At 39.4% G+C, this 22,115-nt stretch overlaps 1 protein-coding gene across 1 annotated transcript in view; it reads right to left on the reverse strand.

The window, feature by feature from the left end:
* The window catches only part of RUNX3 (RUNX family transcription factor 3), a 90,513-nt gene that overhangs the window by 57,795 nt on the left and 10,603 nt on the right, over positions 1–22,115 (reverse strand). The window contains exons 2-3 of the mRNA XM_026702602.2: positions 16,820–16,976; positions 8,624–8,728 (exon numbers count right to left, since the gene is read on the reverse strand). Coding sequence (XP_026558387.1) covers positions 8,624–8,728; positions 16,820–16,976 — 262 coding nt within the window. The remainder of the gene's footprint in view (positions 1–8,623; positions 8,729–16,819; positions 16,977–22,115) is intronic.

Raw genomic sequence — 22,115 nt, forward strand, 5'->3', positions numbered from 1 at the left:
CCGTCCTACGAGCATCTGTAAAAAAAGTGTTGAATGGGGAGCCTCCTTCAATTTGAACCCAACTCCTGATAATTTCTGGGCCATGTTGATGTCAATTTATTATGAGTAGTCTTCGACTTACAACTGTTCATTTAATGACCATTCAAAGTTGAAAAAAGAGACCTATGACTGGTCCTCGCATACCATTGCAGCATCCCTGGGGTCACATGATCAAAACTTGGATGCTTGGCAACTGGCATGGATTTACGATCATCGCAGAGTCATGTGATCACTATCTGTGACTTTTCCAGCCAACTTTTGTCAAGCAAGGTCAATGGGAAACTGTCTCTGGAGATCCTCAGTCATCCAGTTTCAAAAGGCAGCTGGGCTTTGGTTTTCCTTGAAGACGTTTTGCTTCTCATCCAAGAAGCTTCTTCTGTTCTGAAGAACTAAAGAAACTTCTTGCATGAGAAGTGAATGTTTTCAAGGAAAAAAACCAAGTCCAGTTGCCTTTTACAAAAAGCACCTTTGGTCAATGGGAAAAGCCAGATTTGTTTAATGACCATGGCAAAAAAGGTCATAAAATCAAACACAATTCACTTAATAACCACATAAACTTATCAACAGAAGTTCTGGCTCCAACTGTGGTCATAAGTTGAGGACTACCTTTATTGCTTTCTTCCAGAATGTTTTTTCCCCCCCCAATTTCCCAATCCAGCCTACAGCTATGCCATCCATCTGGTAAACTCACAAGATTCATTTTTCTCACTATGTACATGTATACATCCGAACTAGACCTTGTTGTTTCTCTGTGTCCTGTAATATATGTGGGCACGCGCATATTTATTTATTTATGTATTTTGTTTATGTGGTGTATATTGGAGGTGGTGACCCTTTCAGAGCTGTATGCAATGACATTTCATTTTCATGTATGCCGATTAGTGGACACTCAAAGTGATAATAAAGTGGTTCTTATTATTCTTAGCTCTGTTATTTTCCATCCATGCTGTAACCAAGTCTGCCCTGCTGAACCCCCAAGCCTGCTGAGACCCAAAGAGGAAGCCTTGAGATAAAGCACCATCCTCTTTGGAGACATAAACATTCCATTTGCCATCTGTATCGACTCTCTGCCTTAAAAAAAAAAAAGAATGAAATGAGATGGCATTTAAAGATTCCATGGAGGAGGAAACTGAAAACATGAATCAATTTTAATCTGTGTAATTAACAGATTAACAAACTGATTGCAGATCCAAGTCAAAGAAACAAAACCGCAAAGTGTTGTTAAAGCTGATGTGGCCACCTGGATCCTTCTACTTTCATCACTGAGCAGAAGCTGCTCACCTTCCTTCTTCTGCAACTCCACCTGTTTCCTCTCTGTTGTGGAACCAGAAGTGCTTGGGAGGATTACAATACCAAGGCTGGTTTTACAAGCCAGGTGCACAGGTAAAAAAGAGTAGGATGGACAGGAGGAGGGCACCAGCTAAGAAATACAAGGAGCGTGGCTTTCTTGTTCCTTAAAGTTATCCATCAAGGGACTTGAGAATTTATATCTTTCATATCCAAGTATCCAGGCCAGTATCTTTTATCACATTCCCTCCAACATTTTAGTATCAACACGTTTGTCAAAATTGTCTGGGACAACTCAGGTTAACCTCATCAATTCAGCACATTGCTCAAGAACATTCATTTCTTCTTCAATGGACTAAATGACCATTTGGACAACTCACCATGGGCAACTCACCGCATCCAACTCATTGGGGGCCACTTTGCCACAGCCAACTTGCCGTGGAACAATTTACCATGGCCAACTCGGTATGGGACAAAAGTTACACTAATATCAAAGAAATAGTGACATGGAATCATTAAAGAAAGGATGCTAAAAGAAGGACAGAATGAAATGTGAATGACAAAAAAATCAATATAATTTTTAAATTATTTTAAATAAATTGAATTGTTTAATTGTGCTATGGCGAGTGGTCCCATGGCAAGTTGGCTGTGATGAGTTGGCCACAGCGAGTTGGCTATAGAAAGTTGGCCGTGACAAGTTGTTCATGGCGAGTTGGCTGCAGTGATGAGTTGTCCCATTCTGCAACAGATTCCCATGTGAAAATATTTATCCTAGTAGACACAGTCCCCTTCCATTTCATATGGTTTGGAAGGGCATGGTAGATTCCTTAGTGTTCAGCGGAGGGAATATGCACATATGCACCAGAATTGAGGCGCTTCATTCTACCCAACGGCTTGGATGTAGAACATCCAAAAGGAATGGAGAAAGAGATTACTAACAGAAGATTTTCCAGCCTCTTCCAGAAATCTTCCACCTTTCATTGCGTCTCTTTTACTATTGATTTGACTGCATCATCAAAAAAGGTTCTTTTAATATCCACTCAAAATTGGCCATCTTGCAATGTAAACGTAACTTAGAATGACTCCTGTCCTAACAAGCACCAGAAAAGAAGCTTCTGTTCTACTCTCATGAGGAGTTGCTTTCCATCCTTCAAAACAAGGTGTAGGTTGCCTGTCCCTGACATACCTATTTCAGAGAAAGAAGTCCTGGAAGTTCTAGATCACACATCATAAAGTTGCTGAGATTGAGAAACGCTGTCCTAAATGGTCTTCTAAGCGTGATACTTTTGGTGCATTGGGTTGCCTCGTTTGCTAAGTTAAAGAAAGAATTCCGGACATTGAATTCCAAATTGAACTTCTACAAAGTTCTAGAATTTCTATAATAAGTTGGGAAACCATTAAAAACATTATCTAGCTAGGTAACTCCAACAGCTCATAGACCACAAAAACCACAGGTCTTTCATGCTCATACTGTTTGATGTCTCTCCATTAGCAGCTTTGGAAGGAAAATCCAGAAATATCTCTTTTTGCAGAAAGAATCTGCCCATGTACTGCTGAATACATGGTGCTTCAGTGCTGCTGAGTCACTGGCTCATGTCCTCCTCTGTTGTGACTTCTCTGGAGGCTTTAATAATATCCTCTAGACACCAATTCTTGGCCTCTTCTGGATGACCAATAAGTGTGTGCACATCAGCTGCTATCAGGCAAGACTCCATAATGACATTTAGCTAAAATTATCACTATGAACCACAGATCCAGCTATCATAGAAGACTTTACTCAACGGATTCAACATCAAACAGGAATAGATTCAGTGCAATATGGTTGCCACAAGGTTCATTCTACAGTTATCTAACCTCAGGTATATATTGATGTGTTGTAATTAATATTGGTCAGTGACCACAGGAAAAGATTATTGATTTTGTTCTTAATCCAGAGGCAGTGTGATCAATCAGGAAGGGACTTATATGGTATGATCAAATTTCTGCAAGGCGACACACTAAATAATAATAATAATAATAATAATAATAATAATAATAATAATAATAATAATAATAATAATAATAGAGCATTGATTGCACCACCCATGGCTGCCTTCTTGACTTTTTCAACCATTCCCTGCGAGCAACTCCTGGTCCGGCAGGACATTCAGGCAACTGGAATTTGCCTAACTTCTGCAAAAAAAACTATCCATCAGCCTTCAAGAGATCATGACCGTTTTTGAGACTAAGTGACACAGGGGGTTTTACAGGCTAGGGCTGAAAAAAAATCAAGATAGCAGCCATGATGGTGCAATCAAAATTCTGCAGGACGACACACTTTTTTAAAAAAAGAACAGTGGACCTTTGATTGTACCATCCACGGCTGTTTTCTTGACTTTTTCAGCCATACCCTGTGAGCACCCCCTGATCTGACAGTACATTCAGACAACTAGAATGAGGGTAAAGAAGGGCACTGAGGCTGGAAACAAAGAGGCCATTCCCATTATTTATTTAGATCAGCCTGATCTCAGCCATCTTGTGGTTATGGAAGATTAGTGACCCAGCACCACAATGTGGCTGGATGATACCATGAATTCCCACCAGAACCTGCATGGAAAACGAGAGGAAATGGGCAGAGTGAAGGGGAGGGCTATGATGCCATTTTTAAAAAAATAAAGTAAGGAACAAAGGTGATCCATAGAAGAATGTTTGACCTATAAAATGGAGAATATCAATTTAAATTTGGAAGGCAAATTCTGATTGAAAGACGAAAAAAGTCCAAGTTCAACTGTAGAAGTGATGACCAAGAGAGAAGGTGATTTTCTGTTCTCTGGGCATGTTCAAAAGGAATTTGGACTGTGATCTATCAGGGGTCCTGGAATTTGGATTCCTGCACAGGGAAGAAGGGTGAGCTAGATGGTCCCAAGAGTGCCCTTCCATTACATTTGATGCAGAGGTGGTATTCAGCAGGTTCTGAGCAGTTCTGGAGAACCGGTCGCGGAAATTTTGAGTAGCTCAGAGAACCGGCCAATACCACCTCTGATTGGAGATTTTACAGTATCCTTCCCCTGCCACTCCCACCAAGCCACACCCATAGAACTGGTAGTAAAAAAAATGGAATTCCACCACTGATTTAATGTCATAAAAATCACCAGGTATTTTTTTTTAATACCAAGTTTAGTTCACCTGAAAACAGCAATTCAAGGAATCAAACAGAAAGTTTGGGAGTGATTTACACGCATGTGTGAATCTGGCTCATTGCAGCAACCACTGAAGCTTCTCAATTTCTTTTTTGTTTGGGTGTGGTTGTTGCTGCCTCCCAAAAGCCCTGTTCTAGAGCCAATTGCAAAATTTCAGTCTGTAGAGAGACTCGAAACATGGGGGAGGGAAAAAAATTCTGGCATATAAAGATACAGATAATTCGCCCACAAGTTTAAACTGCCAGAAACTTGTCAAATTAGAACTGGCAAATCTCACATCCAGCATCTAATCAGCCTATTACAGAAATCTTTAATTTCCGTCCTCTGTTGAAACGCAGAAGAGGAGTTGAAGATGATTCAGTGCACAAGCTAGTCCTTCATTTATAATTATGCTAAGTGCACTTCCTCGGGGCGGCTGCAATGCAGATGTAAGGTAGGTCAACGGCCTTTAAATGATGGCCAAAACAGGCCTTCCCTGATACTCAGCCTCTGGAAAGGGTCCAGGGCCTTAGCTGAGTCCTGCATGGCCACCCTTGGTTGACTTTACGCAACATGCTAAATCCTTAACTTGGGAATGTACACCTCCCCATTCCATTTTCCAAGGTAAGAATGGCCAAGGAAGGAGAAAGCAACAGTAATTTCACTCTGGAAGTGAAATGAACAGAGACAAGAAAATAAAAAGAAAGAAAGGAAGGAAAGGAAGAAAGAAAAGAAAAGAAAAGAAAAGAAAAGAAAAGAAAAGAAAAGAAAGAAAGAAAGAAAGAAAGAAAGAAAGAAAGAAAGAAAGAAAGAAAGAAAGAAAGAAAGAAAGAAAGAAAATGTGATCTGAAAAGTAAAAAAAAGTAGGCTAAAAATAATATTTGCAGTCCTTCCTGATTTCTGAAGAGGCCAGATGTGAGAACTGGAAAAAGCCAATTTTCCTTGTTTGAGAACTTGGCTCATCTTGCTCTGGGATCCTTATCTCCCTGGTGGCCACAAACAATACCCCTTCTTCTGTGGCAGAACTCTGACCATGGAACTCTCTGCCTCATGACAATAATTCCCCTTTGGGTGAGTGTATGTGTTGCTGGTAACTGAAAATATTATTTTTTTCAACAACCTTTGCTTCCATGATTTCACTAAACGTATTGAAGTTTGGGTTTTTCCTTTGGATGCTTAGTTGGTGCTCCTTCTAGAGAGTTTTTGTGATACATGGCAATTGTTTTTGTGTCCTTTCTACTGATTTGTGTCAGGAACCCGGTTAGCTGTTCTGACAGTCTTTTGGGAAGGTAACAACAGAGTTATATATATATTGGGTAAATATGATGACTTTATTCCTTATAACAGGGCATTGAGCATTAAATACAATCAGAGACCCAAACACACTGCCTATACTGAACACACCTTGGTGGATCATAAATTTAGTTTTTGCTATCCCATCTTTCTTGCTCTAAAATAATAGAATTCAACAGTTCTGGAGATTTAGCTTGGACTAAGTTTAACAGGTAATTGAAGACTTTCCCTATCCCTCTGTTTTTATTCATTAATATTTAAATCAAATTTGCATAGCTGCCCATCTCACTAAAAACAACTCTGGGTGGTACACAACAATCAATTTTCCTTGTATTCACAACACAGAGGCTGTATTCACACAACACATTCAGCTTGGTTTTACAGTGTAGCAGAAAAGCTCTGTTAGTCTAGGATGGAAAAAAAGCAGGCATTTGATAACATTTATTTGATTTACGAAAGTATATACTTTTCAATAACATTGTGAGTCAGGAAAGGGGCTACAGGACTCCTTCATAGCCTGGTTACGAAGCCCGATTTGTAGACTTAACAATTCGCTTAATCAAAATTTAACCAAAGGGTTAGCACAGCTCTTTAAACCACAAGAAAACTAATCAAGATTCAGTCTAGCCCATGATTTATCTGCAGCTGCAATGTTTGCAACTTCTATAGTTAAGCATGTTGGGTGAACAGAGAGTGAAAGAACATTTTAAAACATATTTTTGAAAAATATAATAATCTTTTCTACCTCCGAACAATACATTTTCAGCCTTCTCTCACAAAGTGGTGCTTATTAGGAAGAAGAAGATTAGGAAAACGGAAGCACTTTTTTAAAAAAATTATGAACACGAGTTAACTAAGATTTAAATGTGAACCTTCACAGGCCCAAGAGTATTTAAGAGGGAGTCAAGCTATACTTCAAAACACCTGAGGGCAGGACAAGAAGCAATTGGATGGAAACTAATCGAGGAAAGAAGCAACTAGAACTCAGGAGAAATTTCCTGACAGTTAGAACAATTCATCAGTGGAACAACTTGCCTCCAGAAGTTGTGAATGCTCCAATACTGGAGGCTTTTAAGAAGAGATTGGACAGCCATTTGTCTGAAATGAGATAGGATTTCCTGCCTGAGTAAAAGACCTCCAAAGTCCCTTCCAACTCTGTTATTCTGTTGTTGTTCTGTTGAGCTGCAGCAGTCAAGAGTAAGTTGCCTTTTCGCAAAAGGTACGCAAGTCATGTTTTGGGGCAACTCCGAAACCGTAATACACAAGATGGTCATGGCCAGAATGTCTCGTTTTTTTCCCCCTAGATAAGGGGCAGCTTTCTTGGGACCCACCTGCCTCTCAAGCCAAGCTAAATTCATTTTAGGGCTCCCATGATCATTTATGGGAGATTCACAATTCTGCACCGATATTCACACATGATGCTCTGGATTATGGGATTCAGAAATCCATGCATCTTCAGCCTTCAGCCTGAGAATCCGGTTTTAAAACTACCTATCTGCATAACCATAAGCCATCATACAGGTAGTCCTCAACTTACAACCATTCATTTAGGGACCATTCAAAGTTACAACGGCACGGAAAACAGTTACTGACAGTGTCATGCCCCTGTTAGAATCTGACTCCGAGGGTGAGGAGGAACAGCTGACAGGGAGAGGGAGTGTGGCTCCGGACATTGTGGAGGAAACTGGGGAAGGGCACAGGCTGGCTGGGCATTCAGAGGAAGACCCAGGCCCATCCCCTCTTCATCCTAGGGCATGCAGGGAGGAGCGGAAAAGGGAGAAACATGAATGGTGTGGTCTATGGGGGAGGAAATGGCCTTGATCCTCTTCATGGGCTGCAGCTGTGAAGACTGTTTAAAAAGACAAACTGCACATGGCCCAGTGCTGGAAGCAAAGCTATTATATTATATTTCTAGTCTGTCAGTTCTTATCTGAATTCTGGTGTCCTTTCCAGTGTGTGTATTTCAATATCTGTGGATGTCTTCAAGCCCTTATCCTGCCTTGTCTCATTAATTGCTTCAGTGTGGTTTGTGTTGTTTTTTTCTATTTATAATTTATATGTATTTTGAATTTGAGCGGAAGTTCTTCTTTTTCGCAACTGTTTGTGGGGGAGTTTTTTCTCCAGTCAATGATAATTGGACCTTTGAAGCCAAGTTGAAGGAATTAAAGGGACTTCACCTATTTTTGTGACTTTGTTGCTTTTGTCTCCCATCCTCGGTCATCACAGACTGTTTCCTCACACTTATAACAATTGCAGCATCCCCACAAAACATGCAATCCAAATTTGGCTGCTTGGAAACCAGCATATATTTATGATAACTGCAGCATCGTGGGGTCATGTGATTGCCATTTGTGACTTTCCCAGTTGGCTTCCCAAAAACAAAGTTAACGGGGGAAGACAGATTCACTTAATGAATGCATGATTCACTTTACAAACGCAGTGATTGACAGCCAGGCCAAAAAGAGATTATAAAATCGGGCATGACTCATTGAACAACCAGCTTGCATAGCAATGAAAATTCTGACCTTAATTGTGGTCGTAAGTCCAGGACTACCTGTACTCCTTTTCTTCTCCCAACCTACGTTCTGCTGCATCCCAACCAAATCAAGACAAGCTCTTCTTTCAGTGGTTCCCACTGGCCATCCTGGTTACATTTCCTCCCCCAGCAGAACCCTCCATTGGAGATGATGGTGATGGTGGCCTCAGAAATACCCCTAACAAGAAGCACGTTTCAACACTTGTCAGTGACATCTACTTAATCCAATTTGGCCACCAAGAGGATGGATGGAGAGAGCGAACATGAGAATAGATACCAATTTCCTTTCTGAAAATAAGAGTTCACTTACTTCTCGGTTCCCGGGGACCATCGACGGTCACTTTAATAGCCCGGTGGTATGTAGCGACCTGAGTAGGGTTGGTGAAGACTGTGATGGTCAGCGTAAAGCTTTTTCCTTAAAAAGAAACAGCAAAGAGAGGATAATCAGAGGGGGAAAAGGCTGCATGAATTCAGGAACTGATAGGATCCTCTTTAATAAAGTACGCAGTTCTATTTTTGTTAAAAAATAAACTATAACAAAATAGGGTAGACTAGCAAAATGCCTGTTCTGCATAGAGAAGTTACCCATCCATGTTGCATTTCCAAACAGATCTGAAACTGAGAGCTTCTTGTTGACAATTTTGATTCTCAAGCTGACATCTAGAAGGACACAACATTAATCACGTTGAATTTATACCTACCGGTATAAATCTCACAATAAGCTCAGCACTGAACAATGCTATTTCAACTGTATGTATATTTGCTAACCTTGTGTACACTCGAACATTCACATAACATTCTTATTTGGGGGGTGGGGGGTGGGCAGGAATGCCTTTGATCCGACTTGACTCCCGGTGACTGCCTGGGCAAGTCCCTGCAGTTTTGTTGGCAGGACTTTTTAGAGTGGTTTTGCCTTGCCTGTTCTTCCTAGGGCTTCGAGAGAGGACTGGCCCAAGGTCACCTGGATGATTTGGGGTCTCAGGAAGGACTAGAGCGCACCAACTCCTGGTTATTAGTCTCTGATACCTTTAATCACTACGCCAACTTAGCTCTCAGCATTCTTAAACACTGTACAGGTATTTAAGAAAATTACAAATTACAACCACGATTAAGCCCAAAATTCCTGCTGCTAAGCGAGACAGTTGTTCAGTGAAGTTTGTTCCATTTTACGACCTTTCTTGCCACAGTTGAGTCCCTGCAGTTGTTAAATTAGTAACGTGGTTGTTAAGTGAATCTGGCTACCCCATTGGCTTTGCTTGTCAGAAGGTCACAAAAACTGATCACATGACCCCAGGGCACTGCAAAAGTCATAAATACGAGTCAGTTGGCAAGCAGCGGAATTTTGATCATGGGACCATGGGGATGCTGCAATAGTCATCAGTGTGAAAGTCTTTTTTTTTTCAGTGCCATTGTAATGTTGAACGGTCACTAAATGAACTGTTGTACATTGAGGACTACCCTGTTTCCCTGAAAATATGACCTACCCTGAAAGCAAGTCCTAGCTTTTTACTCATGCATCCAATATAAGCCCTACTCCCAAAATAAGCCCTAATTAAGATCCCACTCACTCCAGAGTACACAAGTAAAAATTAAGCTAGGGTAAAGATGGGTGTGTGTGTGTGGAGCTGCCCTACTACTGATGTAGCCAGGCCTCACACACCCCAACATCTGCCTTGCCAACCCATTTCTTCTGCAGCTGGCAAGGCTTTCCTGAAGGCCTCTGTAGCTGATCATAAATCTCAGGATCGATCCAGAGCTCTGTTATCGGCTGCATAGGCCCTCAGGAAAGCCTTGCCAGCCACAAAAGGAGTTCCTGAAGGCCTCTGACAGTGAAAAGGAGGCTGGGGGTGACACGCACAAGTGAAGTTAATCAGTGGATGACATCCCCCTCAAAATAAGACCTGGTGCCTTTTTTGATGACAAAAAATATATAAGACAGGGTCTTATTTTCAGGGGAACACAGTACTTGTATCTGGATTGAATCTGGTGCTTCACTGTTCCAAAGTATAATACTGTATAGAAAGTCCAGTTTTCAATGTATGATTAAGCTGTGGCCATCTCCGGCTCTTATGGCCGTTTCCCATGTGTCAAGCTCTCAAAAATCATTATTGAGATGAGAGCTACTTTGGTCTAGTGGTTAAGGCACCAGGCTACAAAGCAAGAGACCATGAGTTCAAGTCCTGCCTAAGCCATGAAAGTCAACTGGGTAACTTTAAGTTAGTTAACCACTCTCTCTCAGTTCAACCAACCTCACAGGGTTGTTGTTGTGGGGAAGATGAGGGAGGTGTATTGGATATATTCATTGCCTTATATGTAAAAATAATAAAGGCAAGATACAAACAAAAATGAATTTTAATAGAGAAGAGTTAACATTTTCCCATTTGAACCACTCAATAGAAATATGCTGTAAATAGATGAATAGCCATCTCATTATCTTTTGATAAAATATTACTTTTAACACAGCCAAGCAATAACCCCATTAAAGGCAGCGTTAATATGCATCTGCTTAATGTTCCAATCAGCATTTCTCTCATATTTACTAAAATGAAATGTATCTTTCCCTCAAGAATCAACATTTCAACATTTATCCCCAAATGTAATTCTACCTAACTATCCGTCTACATGTCTATTTGTCCTTATAATTTGCTCCAATCCCACAAGGATTTGGATAGTACTCAACAACAAACAGAAGCAAAAATGAGAAAATTCCAACTACATTAAATCCAGCACCAGAAAGCAAAAACAACCCCAAGATAAGAGGCCCTTCACCTGTGGTTTTCTACACAACACCACTAAATTTTATCACAAACTTTTTAAAAATAATACAATTCTTTGATTTGTGCAATAAATGTTTTCTAAATCTAAGTTACAGCTCTATGCAAATGCCAGTACGATTTTGTGGTCACTTCATTTGCTAGGATATATTTTGGTGATTCTAAATTATGCATCAAATTGTAAAACTGACCCATAGTTTTTCTTCCATCCATGTTAGACAAATGATACAGTTGATAAAAATTTATGTTTCTTAGATGAAACATGTTTTCCTAAAATATATCTCAGCTGAACTTGAATCATGGTATAAATTAGATTGCCAGTATCTCTTATCTCCAATTAATTCAGTGCGGGGGTTTATTTATTTTATATTTTATTTTGTTTTATTATTCTGTTTCATAGCAGCCAACTCCCTTTCTTTTGATCTTGACTTTTCAGTTCTTCCTGTTGCAGTATATGACAGTTAGAGGAATTTGTTTCGGGTCAAAGAAAACATAATATTTATTTCACCATTTTCAAAATTAATGCTTGAGGATTTTATTTAACAAATATGAACTACTATTGAGGAATGTTTTTATTACATTAGAGGAGCCAGAGATTTTCTCAATAAAACATAAATATAAGTTATGCTCATAATACTTCTTTTTATGTATGGAAAACTTTCTGTCTTTTATAGAATTGTCTAAAATTTATCTGCAAATGTTTCTTTTTCTTCTACAGAATGTGGCCATTTCTTTTTTGCTCATTAATTATAGTAATAGATGAGGATACCTTAAAATAAATGAGCAGGATGTTCTTTGCAGTCACTATTTCCTTATCTAGGAAATGTTTTGATTGAAAGGGCATTCATTCCATATGGTCTATCACAGTGTTTCTTAACCTGGACTGGTTTCTGAGGTGTGGACTTCAACTCCTAGAATTCTCCAGTCAGCAAGGCTGGCTGGGGAATTCTGGGAGTTGAAGTCCACACCTCGGAAACTAGTCCTGGTTGAGAAATACTGCTCTATCACTTTCCTGGCCGACCCCTCCATGCCTGACAGGGAATTCAGCAAATTCCAGGTGTCTGACTCATCTTCCAAGATAGTTTTCATTTCTGTGGCTTTGTGGTTTCCAGGTGTACACAAAGGTCTTCTTTTGAATGTTCAAATTGCAAATGTGAGGAAAGTGCCCCGAAGTCATCAAGAAACCTTCTCTACCTTCAGAACAAGGAGAGCTCTGGTGAATCTGAAGGCAATTGAGTTCCTACCACCCTGTCTTCAAACCACATAATCACGGCCTCCTTTGCTGAATACTGGAGATACTCAGCCACTGCCGGTTGGAGGTGGAGTTATCGCATTGTCGGGCTGCCTGGCAAACGAGGGATTGTGGTCAAACAGAAGAAGTTGATAATGAAATTGGTTAGTTTTGAGCCATGGTGGTGCAGCAGTTAGAGTGCAGGCTACTTCTGCCGACTGCTGATTTGGCAGTTCAAATCTCACCAGGCTCAGACTTCCATCCTTCTGAGGTGGGTAAAATGAGGAGCCAGATTGCTGGGGGCAATAGGCTGACTCTGTAAAACTGCTTAGAGAGGGCTGAAAAAAAACACTCTGAAGTGGTATAAAAGTCTAAATGCTATTGCTACTTGCCAGCATCTCGGATCATGAATAAAACCAAGGCCACTTTTATCTTAGCACATGAAGCATATAAAAGAATTGGATGTGGCTAGTCTAGGAGGAAAAAGGAGTACGGGTGACATGATAGTAGTGTTGCAGTATTTGTCACATAGAAGCCGGGGTCCGATTTTACTACCGTTTGTCATGGTTGTTAAGTGAATCATTTCAGTTATTAAGAGAATCATGGAGTCGTTAAGTGAATCCAGCTTCCCTCATTGACTTTGTTTGTTGGAAGCTGGCTGGGAAGATCACAAACAATGATTACATGACTCTGGGATGCTGAAACCATGGTAAATATATGCCAGTTGCCAAATGCACAAATTTTGGTCATGTGACTATAGAGATGCTGCAAGTGTGAAGACTGGTCATAAGTCACATTTTTATTACCATTGTATCTTCTAGGAGCCATGGTGGTACAGTGGTTAGAATGCAGTATTGCAGACAAACTCTGCCTACAACCTGGAGTTTGATCCTGACTGGCTCAAGGTTGACGCAGCCTTTCATCCTTCCACAGTTGGTTCAAATGAGGACCCAGATTGTTGGGGGCAATATTTATAAATCGCTCAAAGTGTTGTAAAGCACTATGAAGCAGTATATAAGTTTTAAGTGCTATTGCTATTGCTAAATGAATGGTGGTAAGTTGAGGATTACCCGCGTTAATATCTTGCTAGGGTTGGGTTTCACCCACTGCCATGAGTCCCAGGATAAAAAGACCATAATTAGAAGAAGAAAGAGTTTCAAATCTCAACCCAGAATCTGACTTCAGCACGGAAGGAGTTAATTAAGCGAAAGGATGGATACATTCATATATGCAGCTCACGCAGTCCCATTTCCAATCCAAAATATTCCATCCAGAAGGGGGAAAAAAACCTCAATCATTACCAATTCTGCTAAAAAAAACAACAACCCCTGTCCTATGTATGAAAATATTTTAATGAGCTTTATAGAGGTTTGATCAAAAGCTTGTCTGCAACAGTAGACAAAGACCCCCACCTCGCCACCACTTTTCTAAGCTTGGTGCAAGTCGAAGAGAGAAGAATTGAAATCAAAGAAGTCAAGACTACTGTAATTTCTCAGTCCAGACATGGAGACCCAAGTGGGGGCTCCTAATGAATTCAAGAGTCAAGTTTGGACTGAGCTAAGTTCACGTTTGGAACTCTGTGTAACACGGATGGAAAAAAGAAGAAGGGGGGGAGGAGAAGGAGGAAGAGGAGACTTAAGCAAATAATTGAGTACAGAAATGAAAGCGTAATTCATAAAATCAAAACATTTTCCATTCATCAACCTGCAAGCAGTTAAATGCCGGGGGGTGCGGGGTGGGGAGAGCAGTTTGAAAGAAAAAAGACTGCCTGCCATTTGAGGGAAAGATCCAGCAGGAAAATGGAAACGCAGAAAAGAATGTAAATGAGTTGGGTTTCACAGAGCGCAACAAGTAAACAGTTATTACATGCAAATCATTTGTAAGATCGTTTGCCGAAAAGCCCCAGAAATCTTTTTTCACAATTCCTGGTTGAGGGATTTGACATTTGGGGGAAGGCGGGGAGGGGGAAGGCCAGCAGGCCACTGTAAGTCTTGGAGCCCCTGCCACCTTTTGCAGAAAGAATGCCTGCTAAAGACAGCGGTTGAGTTGCAAAGAAGACGGAATTAAAGTCACCCTGAGACCATTTTGATCAAATGATTGCTGTTTTATTCACTGATCATTCTAAGGAGTCCACGCGTCAGGGTTGACCTTGTGGGGTGTGTGGCTGTGTTTGGCTACCAAAAGTCAAGATGATAGCTGCAAAAGCACAACTGAAGCTCCATGTTCAACTGTAAAACACACATACACAAACACAATAGGTGAGTTTCATTGGAAGAGAATATTTGTAGCACAGGATTGAACTGTGGCGTCCTTGGTGGTCTCTGAGCTAGTGGGGTTTCTTGCAGACGTTTCATTACCAAACTAAGTAACATCATCAGTTCCCTAGCTGTGCATCGATCAATGCACAATCACGTTGCACTGATGATGTTACCTAATTACCTAATTTGGCAATGAAAACCACCAAGCTCAGAGACCATCGGGTGAGTTTCAATCACACCAATGTGGCTATTATCATTATTTTTTGACCATACCTCATTCTTTGCTCAAACGGGTTTAAGGCTGTTTCCTATGAATGCACAGAGACATAATAACCATTGGTTTAGATTGCTAAAGATTCAGGGGACTTCCTGCAGCTTCAGTCAGCTACAACTTCCCCAGGATGAAACCTTTGCTGGATCATATGGTCACAATGTAAAATCTCCTCCTTACAATAATGAATGAATTACTTTGACAATGTTGTATGGTATGAATTTTTTCTAAATAGGGAAGAGTTCTGCTGCTGGAATACATATAAACTTTTCATCACAGTAAACCTAGCTAAAAGAACTATGTAAGGATTATGCTTGGACAAGAATTCCTTTCATTTTCAAGCATTTATCCAAAGAAGAGTATATTTGAATTGTACAAGATTGAATTGTAGGGCCCCTGGTGTTCTCTGAGCTTGATAGTTTCCTTGGAGAAATTTCATTACCAAACTAGGCAACAACATCAGTAAACTACCAAGGTGTGGTGGAAGGACCCCACCTTTATCCAAAATGTGATGAAAAAGGCTGGGGATATTGATGGTCTAAACCAGGGTGTCCAACCTTGGCAACTTTAAGACGATTGTGGACTTCAACTCCCAGAATTCCTCAGCCAGCTTTGCTGGCTGAGGAATTCTGGGAGTTGAAGTCCACAAGTCTTAAAGTTGCCAAGGTTGGACATCCCTGGTCTAAACCCCAACACACCTTCCATGCACACCGCACCATGAACTGGGATAGCCTTGATAGAAAACGACAAGTTTAGCTCAGGGCAATGCTTAGTCTGGTGTTTCTCCAACTGAGCAACTTTAAGATGTGTGTGGATTTCAACTCTCAGAATTCACCCAGCCAGGATGGCTGCCTGGAGAATTCTGAGAACTGAAGTCCATACATCTTAAAGTTGCCAAGTTTGCGAAACACTGATTTAGCCTCTAAGCCTTGGGACAAGGGCCATAAAGCCAACAGCAAACAGAAGCCAGAAAATGAAAGAGAGAGGGCCAAGCTAAGATGAAACATAATTAAGCGTTAATCAAAATGAAAGCAATTAAGCACAATGAAAGCAATTACTCCCTGTGAGTTCATAATTAAGCATTAAATGTTACAATTCAGCAGAAATATTTGGAGAAGATTTAAAATCATCTGCAAAGGATTGAGAGGGAGACATACAACCGTGGGACTATTGTTTATACCGGGGTCCCCAAACTTGGCAACTTTAAGATCTGTGGACTTCAACTCCCAGAATTCTGCAGCCAGCATAGCTACTGATGTTTACTTCCAGAATTTCATATGCACAAACATTTAATCCAGAGCACACTTCAAAAACCTTACACAGGTAGTCCTCGACTTAATGCTATTTAGTGACCACTTGAAGTTACAACAGCACTGGAAAAAGTGACTTACGACCATTTTTCACTTACGACCACTGTAGCATCTCCATGGTCACATGATCACAATTCAGATGCTTGGCAACTGGCATGTATTTATGACAGTTGCAGGGTCATGTAATTCATCTTTTGCAACCTTCTGACAAGCAAAGTCAATGGGGAAGCCAGATTCACTTAACAATCACATTACTAACCTGACTACTGCAGTGATTCACTTAACAACTGTGGCAAGAAAGATTGTCAAATTGGATAAAACTCACTTGACCACTGTCTTGCTTTAGCAACGGGAATTTTGGGCTGAGTTTTGTTCAAGGACTAGCTGTTTCTCAATTTTACGATAAATAGAGAACATATTCTCTATTGTAACAGAATATTCTCTTTTATTAATAGAGAACATGCGGGTGTGCATGCACGCACGCGCGTGCACACACACAGAGACACACACAGAGGTGGAATACTTGAACTTCTGCAACACATCAGTTCCCGCCAAGTTAGAAATGCTTTAAATATGCCCCAGAAGAAAGGGAATGCTGGGGAAAGAGGTTAGTGATTAGAAAACCTGCACCCCATCAGCTTAAGCTCCTTTAAAGTCCTTACCTCGGCCACTCCGTCCGACAAAGCGAAGATCGTTGAACCTGGCCACCTGATTCTTCATTACAGCTGAAGCATTCCGAAGCTCAGCCGAATAGTTTTCATCATTACCAGCCATGACCGTAACCACCGTCCCATCAGGAACGTCTCCAAGGGACACCACCTAGAAGGAATCAAAGGTGGCATTTAGAATTATGCAGTAATTAAAACTGTCTATTAAACAGCAGGTTCTGAGCAGTTCTGGAGAACCGATAGCGGAAATTTTGAGTAGTTTGGAGAACCAGCAAATACCACCTTTGACTGGCCCCACCAACCCCATCTCTTCTCTGCCTCCCATTGAGTCCCAGCTGATTGGCTGGGTCTTGTTTGGTTGCCCTGCACAGGAGAAAGGAGCTGGAAAGCAGGTTAGTGGGGGTGGGGAGGGAGTGGGGATTTTGCTGCATCCTTCTCTTGCCACGCCCACCAAGCCATTCCCACAGAACCAGTAGTAAAAAAATTTTGAATCCCACCACTGCTTGTAACCATTCAAGGGGCATTTTGGAGCCAGGGCTAAATATTATTTAACATGAGCTGGGTAGGTGTGATGTGGGTGGAGGGCACAGTTAGTCCTCTTGGGCGAGCCCCAAGTTGCAATCCTATAGAATCACTGAAACACAGGACTGGGAGGAACCTTTAAGGCCTTCTGGTCCAATTCCCTGCTCAAGGCAAGAGCCTCATACCATCCCAGTCAAATGGTTGTTCGCAAAAAGAATAAACCTACTTAAGGCTGCAGTTCTAAACCTTGGCCTTCCCAACATCCGGATATATTGGCATTATAATTTGCAGGGGTTCCTGTTCACATAGCCACAGAAGCAAGTCAACAAGAGAAAATAAGATTGCATTAGATTGTTATTGGGGTGATGTAAAGATTGAAGAACTTGATTTGGAAAACTTTGAATAGAACAGAACAGAACAGAATAGAATAGACTTCTTTATTGGCCAAGTGTGATTGGACACACAAGGAATTTGTCTTGGTGCAAATACTCTCAGTATACATAAAAGAAAAGATACAACCATCAAGAGTCAAGAATCATAAGGTACAAACACTTAATGATAGTCATAGGGATAAGCAATCAAATCATGCTAGGAAACGGTCAATATAAATCGTAAGGATACAAGCGACAAAGTTACAGTCATACAGTCACAAGTGGGAGGGGATGGGCGATAAAGAGTGATGAGAAAATTAAAAGTAATAGTAATGCAGACTTAGTAAATGTTTGGACAGTGTTGAGGGAATTATTTGTTTAGCAGATAATTTACACTTTCCACCATTATTCTGGATATGTTTTCATGGGATATGTTTTCATGTATTTATTTGATGCGTTATTTATTACTGCAATTTCTATACCACTCAGTTGCAAAAAAAAACAAACAACCTAATTATGTTTACTTATGCAGATATTGAGAAAATGTAAATTTTGGAATGTCTTTCCTTCTCTTTTCCTTTTTTTGAAACATCATTTCGATAAACATTTTTAAAAAATGATTAAATGCATTTAAATCTTCTCATGACCAGAATCAGGACAGACATAACAAAAAGCTATTAAATTAATATATTACCCGACTATCCACAACTCTGGGTGGAATTATTTAAAAATGAGTAAAAATAAACCGGGGCAGGAATGAAATTGTATTGTCTATTACTAATTTTAAGGACAACCTTTTCTCAGAGTGAACCCTTTGAATGCCGCACACACATAAGATCTTCTCACGAAACGAATTATTTTACGGTGGCTGAAAAGTCTAGTCAGCTTTTGACATTAACAAAAAAAATATGTGTTGTGTACGGACCACGTTTCTCTCACTGCTCTGGCATTCTTTGACACATATCCTTTATATGGTTCTAAATGTTTGTCGTTTTGTGTGGCATTGTAAGTGCTTTCCTTTGGGATGACTTTGGAATGAAAAACTGGGTTGACGTTATACTAAGAAAAGAAAAGAAAAGAAAGGAAAGGAAAGGAAAGGAAAGGAAAGGAAAGGAAAGGAAAGGAAAGGAAAGGAAAAGAAATAAAGAAAAGAAAAGAAAGGAAAAGAAAAAGAAAAAGAAAAAAAGAAAACAGCCACTCTGCTTTACATAACAGAATAATAGAGTTGGAAGGGACTTTGGAGGTCTTTTAATCCAACCTCAGGAAGCCACATATTCTTTCAGAAATGGCTATCCAATCTCTTATTAAAGATGTGGAACACCCACAACTTCTGAAGGCAAGCCATTCAAATGATTCATTGTTTTAACTTTTAGGCACAGAATAAAATTATAATATATTCCATTATTACTAGTATCTCCTAAGCTCTTGAAAAAAACAGTTATTATATGTATCAGCCCTAAAATACAGGCATACACACACTTATCCGAGGAGTTAAGTCTAGTGAAATTCACACACACACACACACACACACACACACACACTAAATATTAAGCTATTGCATCTACATTCAGTAAACACTTCAATTATTATTTGGCAGGTGGTATTAATTGAAATCTAGGCAACTTCAATCAATATTTTAGATTAGCATTCAAAAACAGTTTTTAAACCACTGATTTCATAGCAGTTCCCTATTACTACTTTTAAATCACTGTTAACGCAGGGTGATTTACAAAATAGATCAAGCAAGATTTGTGGCATTGCCTCATTCTTATAACTAAGTCCTGCAACGTATTTGTTTTGTTGTAAAATTTGTGCAGGGTTTAATTTCCCCAGTAGATCTCAAAATATTCCAGGATCACAGCTTTTCCATGGTAACTTCCCTGTGTAACTATCTGCCATTGTCTAACAACAAGTAATAAAAATACTTGTAGTTGAACACATCTGAGAGTCATCAGGTTAGAGAAGAAACATGATAGTTGCTATTTTTTCAACTGGTATCCATAGAAGTTACAGTAAAAGATTCTCAGGACATTTTTTTAATAAAGTTTTAAAAGTTATTGCGTAAGGCAAAACTCTTTATTTTTATCAGGATAAAATGAGATGCTTAAATTGGCTGGCTGGAACTGAAATATGTTTCTTAGGAATGATTCCATTGATGTTCCAGAAGTACATCCATTAAGACCAGGCAACTTTCAGAAAACAAAGCTTTTGACAAATTGATTATTATAAGAGTTAAAGTAGAAGGAGAAATTTGTTATAGAGATTAATTGTTGATTATTTCATTGTTTATTTAAAACTCCATAGTTTGTGGACTTTTAGAGAGATTATATTAGACCCCAATAATTTTTAAAAAAATTATATATCCTTTCAGGTCAATATTTTTTTAAAAAAACAAGCAAAACTAATAATGTCTTTACCAGAACCACACCTTACATTTGGAAAAAAGGAATCCAGTTTTGACAGAATCCAGTTTTGACAGACCTCTTTTCTCTCTAACTCTAGCATGCTGGGCTGGGGGATTCTGGGAGTTGAAGTCCAGTTTTTAAGTTGCCAAGTTTGGAAATGTTGCACTATGGCAATCTGAAGATGTCCCTTCCACCTCTATCCAAAAAATGAATGCATAAAGTTATACCAGTGACATCTAACCCTAGTTAGATTAACATCTATATCATACAATAATTCTTCAAGGTGTTGGAGGGGCTGTAGAGATAAGGGATCATTTTACCCTAGGTTATGGTCATGTGATAAAATAACATCCATTTTTAAGGTTTTTCTTGTTTTTTAGTATTATTACGAAACAAATGGTTGAATGCTCTTGTAAGCTGGAACTGTGACCTTGAGGGATACGATCTGATGCTACACTGAAAAATAGGAATGCAATGGCTTTCTTGCTAATTGTGCCTCAGTGTCGGGAAACTCTATTTATAATTCATTAATATTAATCCTGACTCTTGATGAATGTATCTTTTCTTTTAGGTATACTGAGAACATTTGCACCAAGACAAATTCCTTGTGTGTCCAATCACACTTGGCCACTAAAGAATTCTATTCTATTCTATTCTATTCTATTCTATTCTATTCTATTCTATTCTATTCTATTCTATTCTATTCATAATAGAGTTTTTTCAACCACTTGATTAAAAATATTTATTGGTAAAATTAGGATAATGAATCTTCAGGAGCCAGAATCACAGTTTCGTCACCTCTGGAGACAAAAGGAGATAATATTTATTATGTTAATGGGAAAAAGAATTTTGTCAATTCTCTTGTTATTTGGACATGAACAACTTTTGATTCTTTGTCTTTCTTCTTTTCTGCTCCTTATTACAACCTCCTATATTCTTCACTTAGTTTTTGTGTGTGTGCCCCCCCCCCATAGATTACTATTCAATAACAGTATAATTGAAAAATTGTTGGGTTAATATTATTCTGATTATTTGGGGTTTTTTTTCACCTAACAATGACTCTTTTATTCAAATCAAGTTTAAATAAAAATATCGTAAAGCGGCTTTTTCCAAAAGGAAACTGGACTTTCTTGGAGGTTTGTTTTAAACATTTGGGCTTCTCATCCAAGATGCCTTTTCAATTCTTCAGAAAACTGAAGAAGCAGAACATGTTCAAAAACAACAACAATAAGAAGGTCCAGTTGCCTTTTGGAAAAAGGACCTTTCGGATAAACATGATCTGGATGACTGAGACTCTCCATAGATATTAAATAAAACATTAAATTAACATTTACTTCATGATTTATTTTTTACAAAAGCCATTTCACCCACCTTATTTAGGTTTTGATTAAATAGGAGATTTATTGATGCTTAGAGTGAATAATTTGGTATATTTTCCCCCTATTATCAAGACCACTGAGAGGTACCTGAGAGGTAATTTGGTAGTGATGTATTTTAAAAACTAGTTTTCTTGATAGCAATGTCCTGTCAAAAGTGGGAAACAATGTGTACAAGCCATTTAATTCTGCCCAAGTAAGCCACAGCTTTAGGAAGTATGAGGCAGTGGATCAGGTCTTACCTTTTGAGAGCGCTAAACTCTCTCAAAAGTGTTTTCCAGCCTTGCCCACTTGAAGACAGGTGGACTTCAACTCCCAAAATCCAGTCACTTAAAGCTCACCCTTCTTTCATTTTCTATTACAAGGAGGTAACAGGACAACTGTGCTTTTAATTCAAAGGCCTGCCTGTAAACCCATTTTTCCCAGAAACAAATATGAATCTAAGTAGGGACAGTTTACCTGCAAATTTAGTGGGAAATTAATTGCCTCCTTAAAGGAACCTTGCAGGAGAAGAGCTGTGTTAGCATGCAGTTGTCAAAAAATCAGGATGCATCTGATAGCACATTTTATTAAAACGTATCAGATTTTGTGAGCTACACCTACTACACTATCAAGG

This window comes from Pseudonaja textilis, chromosome 10 (genome assembly GCF_049901715.1).
Source record: "Pseudonaja textilis isolate UNSWEBS1 chromosome 10, rPseTex1.2, whole genome shotgun sequence".
Lineage (NCBI taxonomy): Eukaryota > Metazoa > Chordata > Lepidosauria > Squamata > Elapidae > Pseudonaja > Pseudonaja textilis.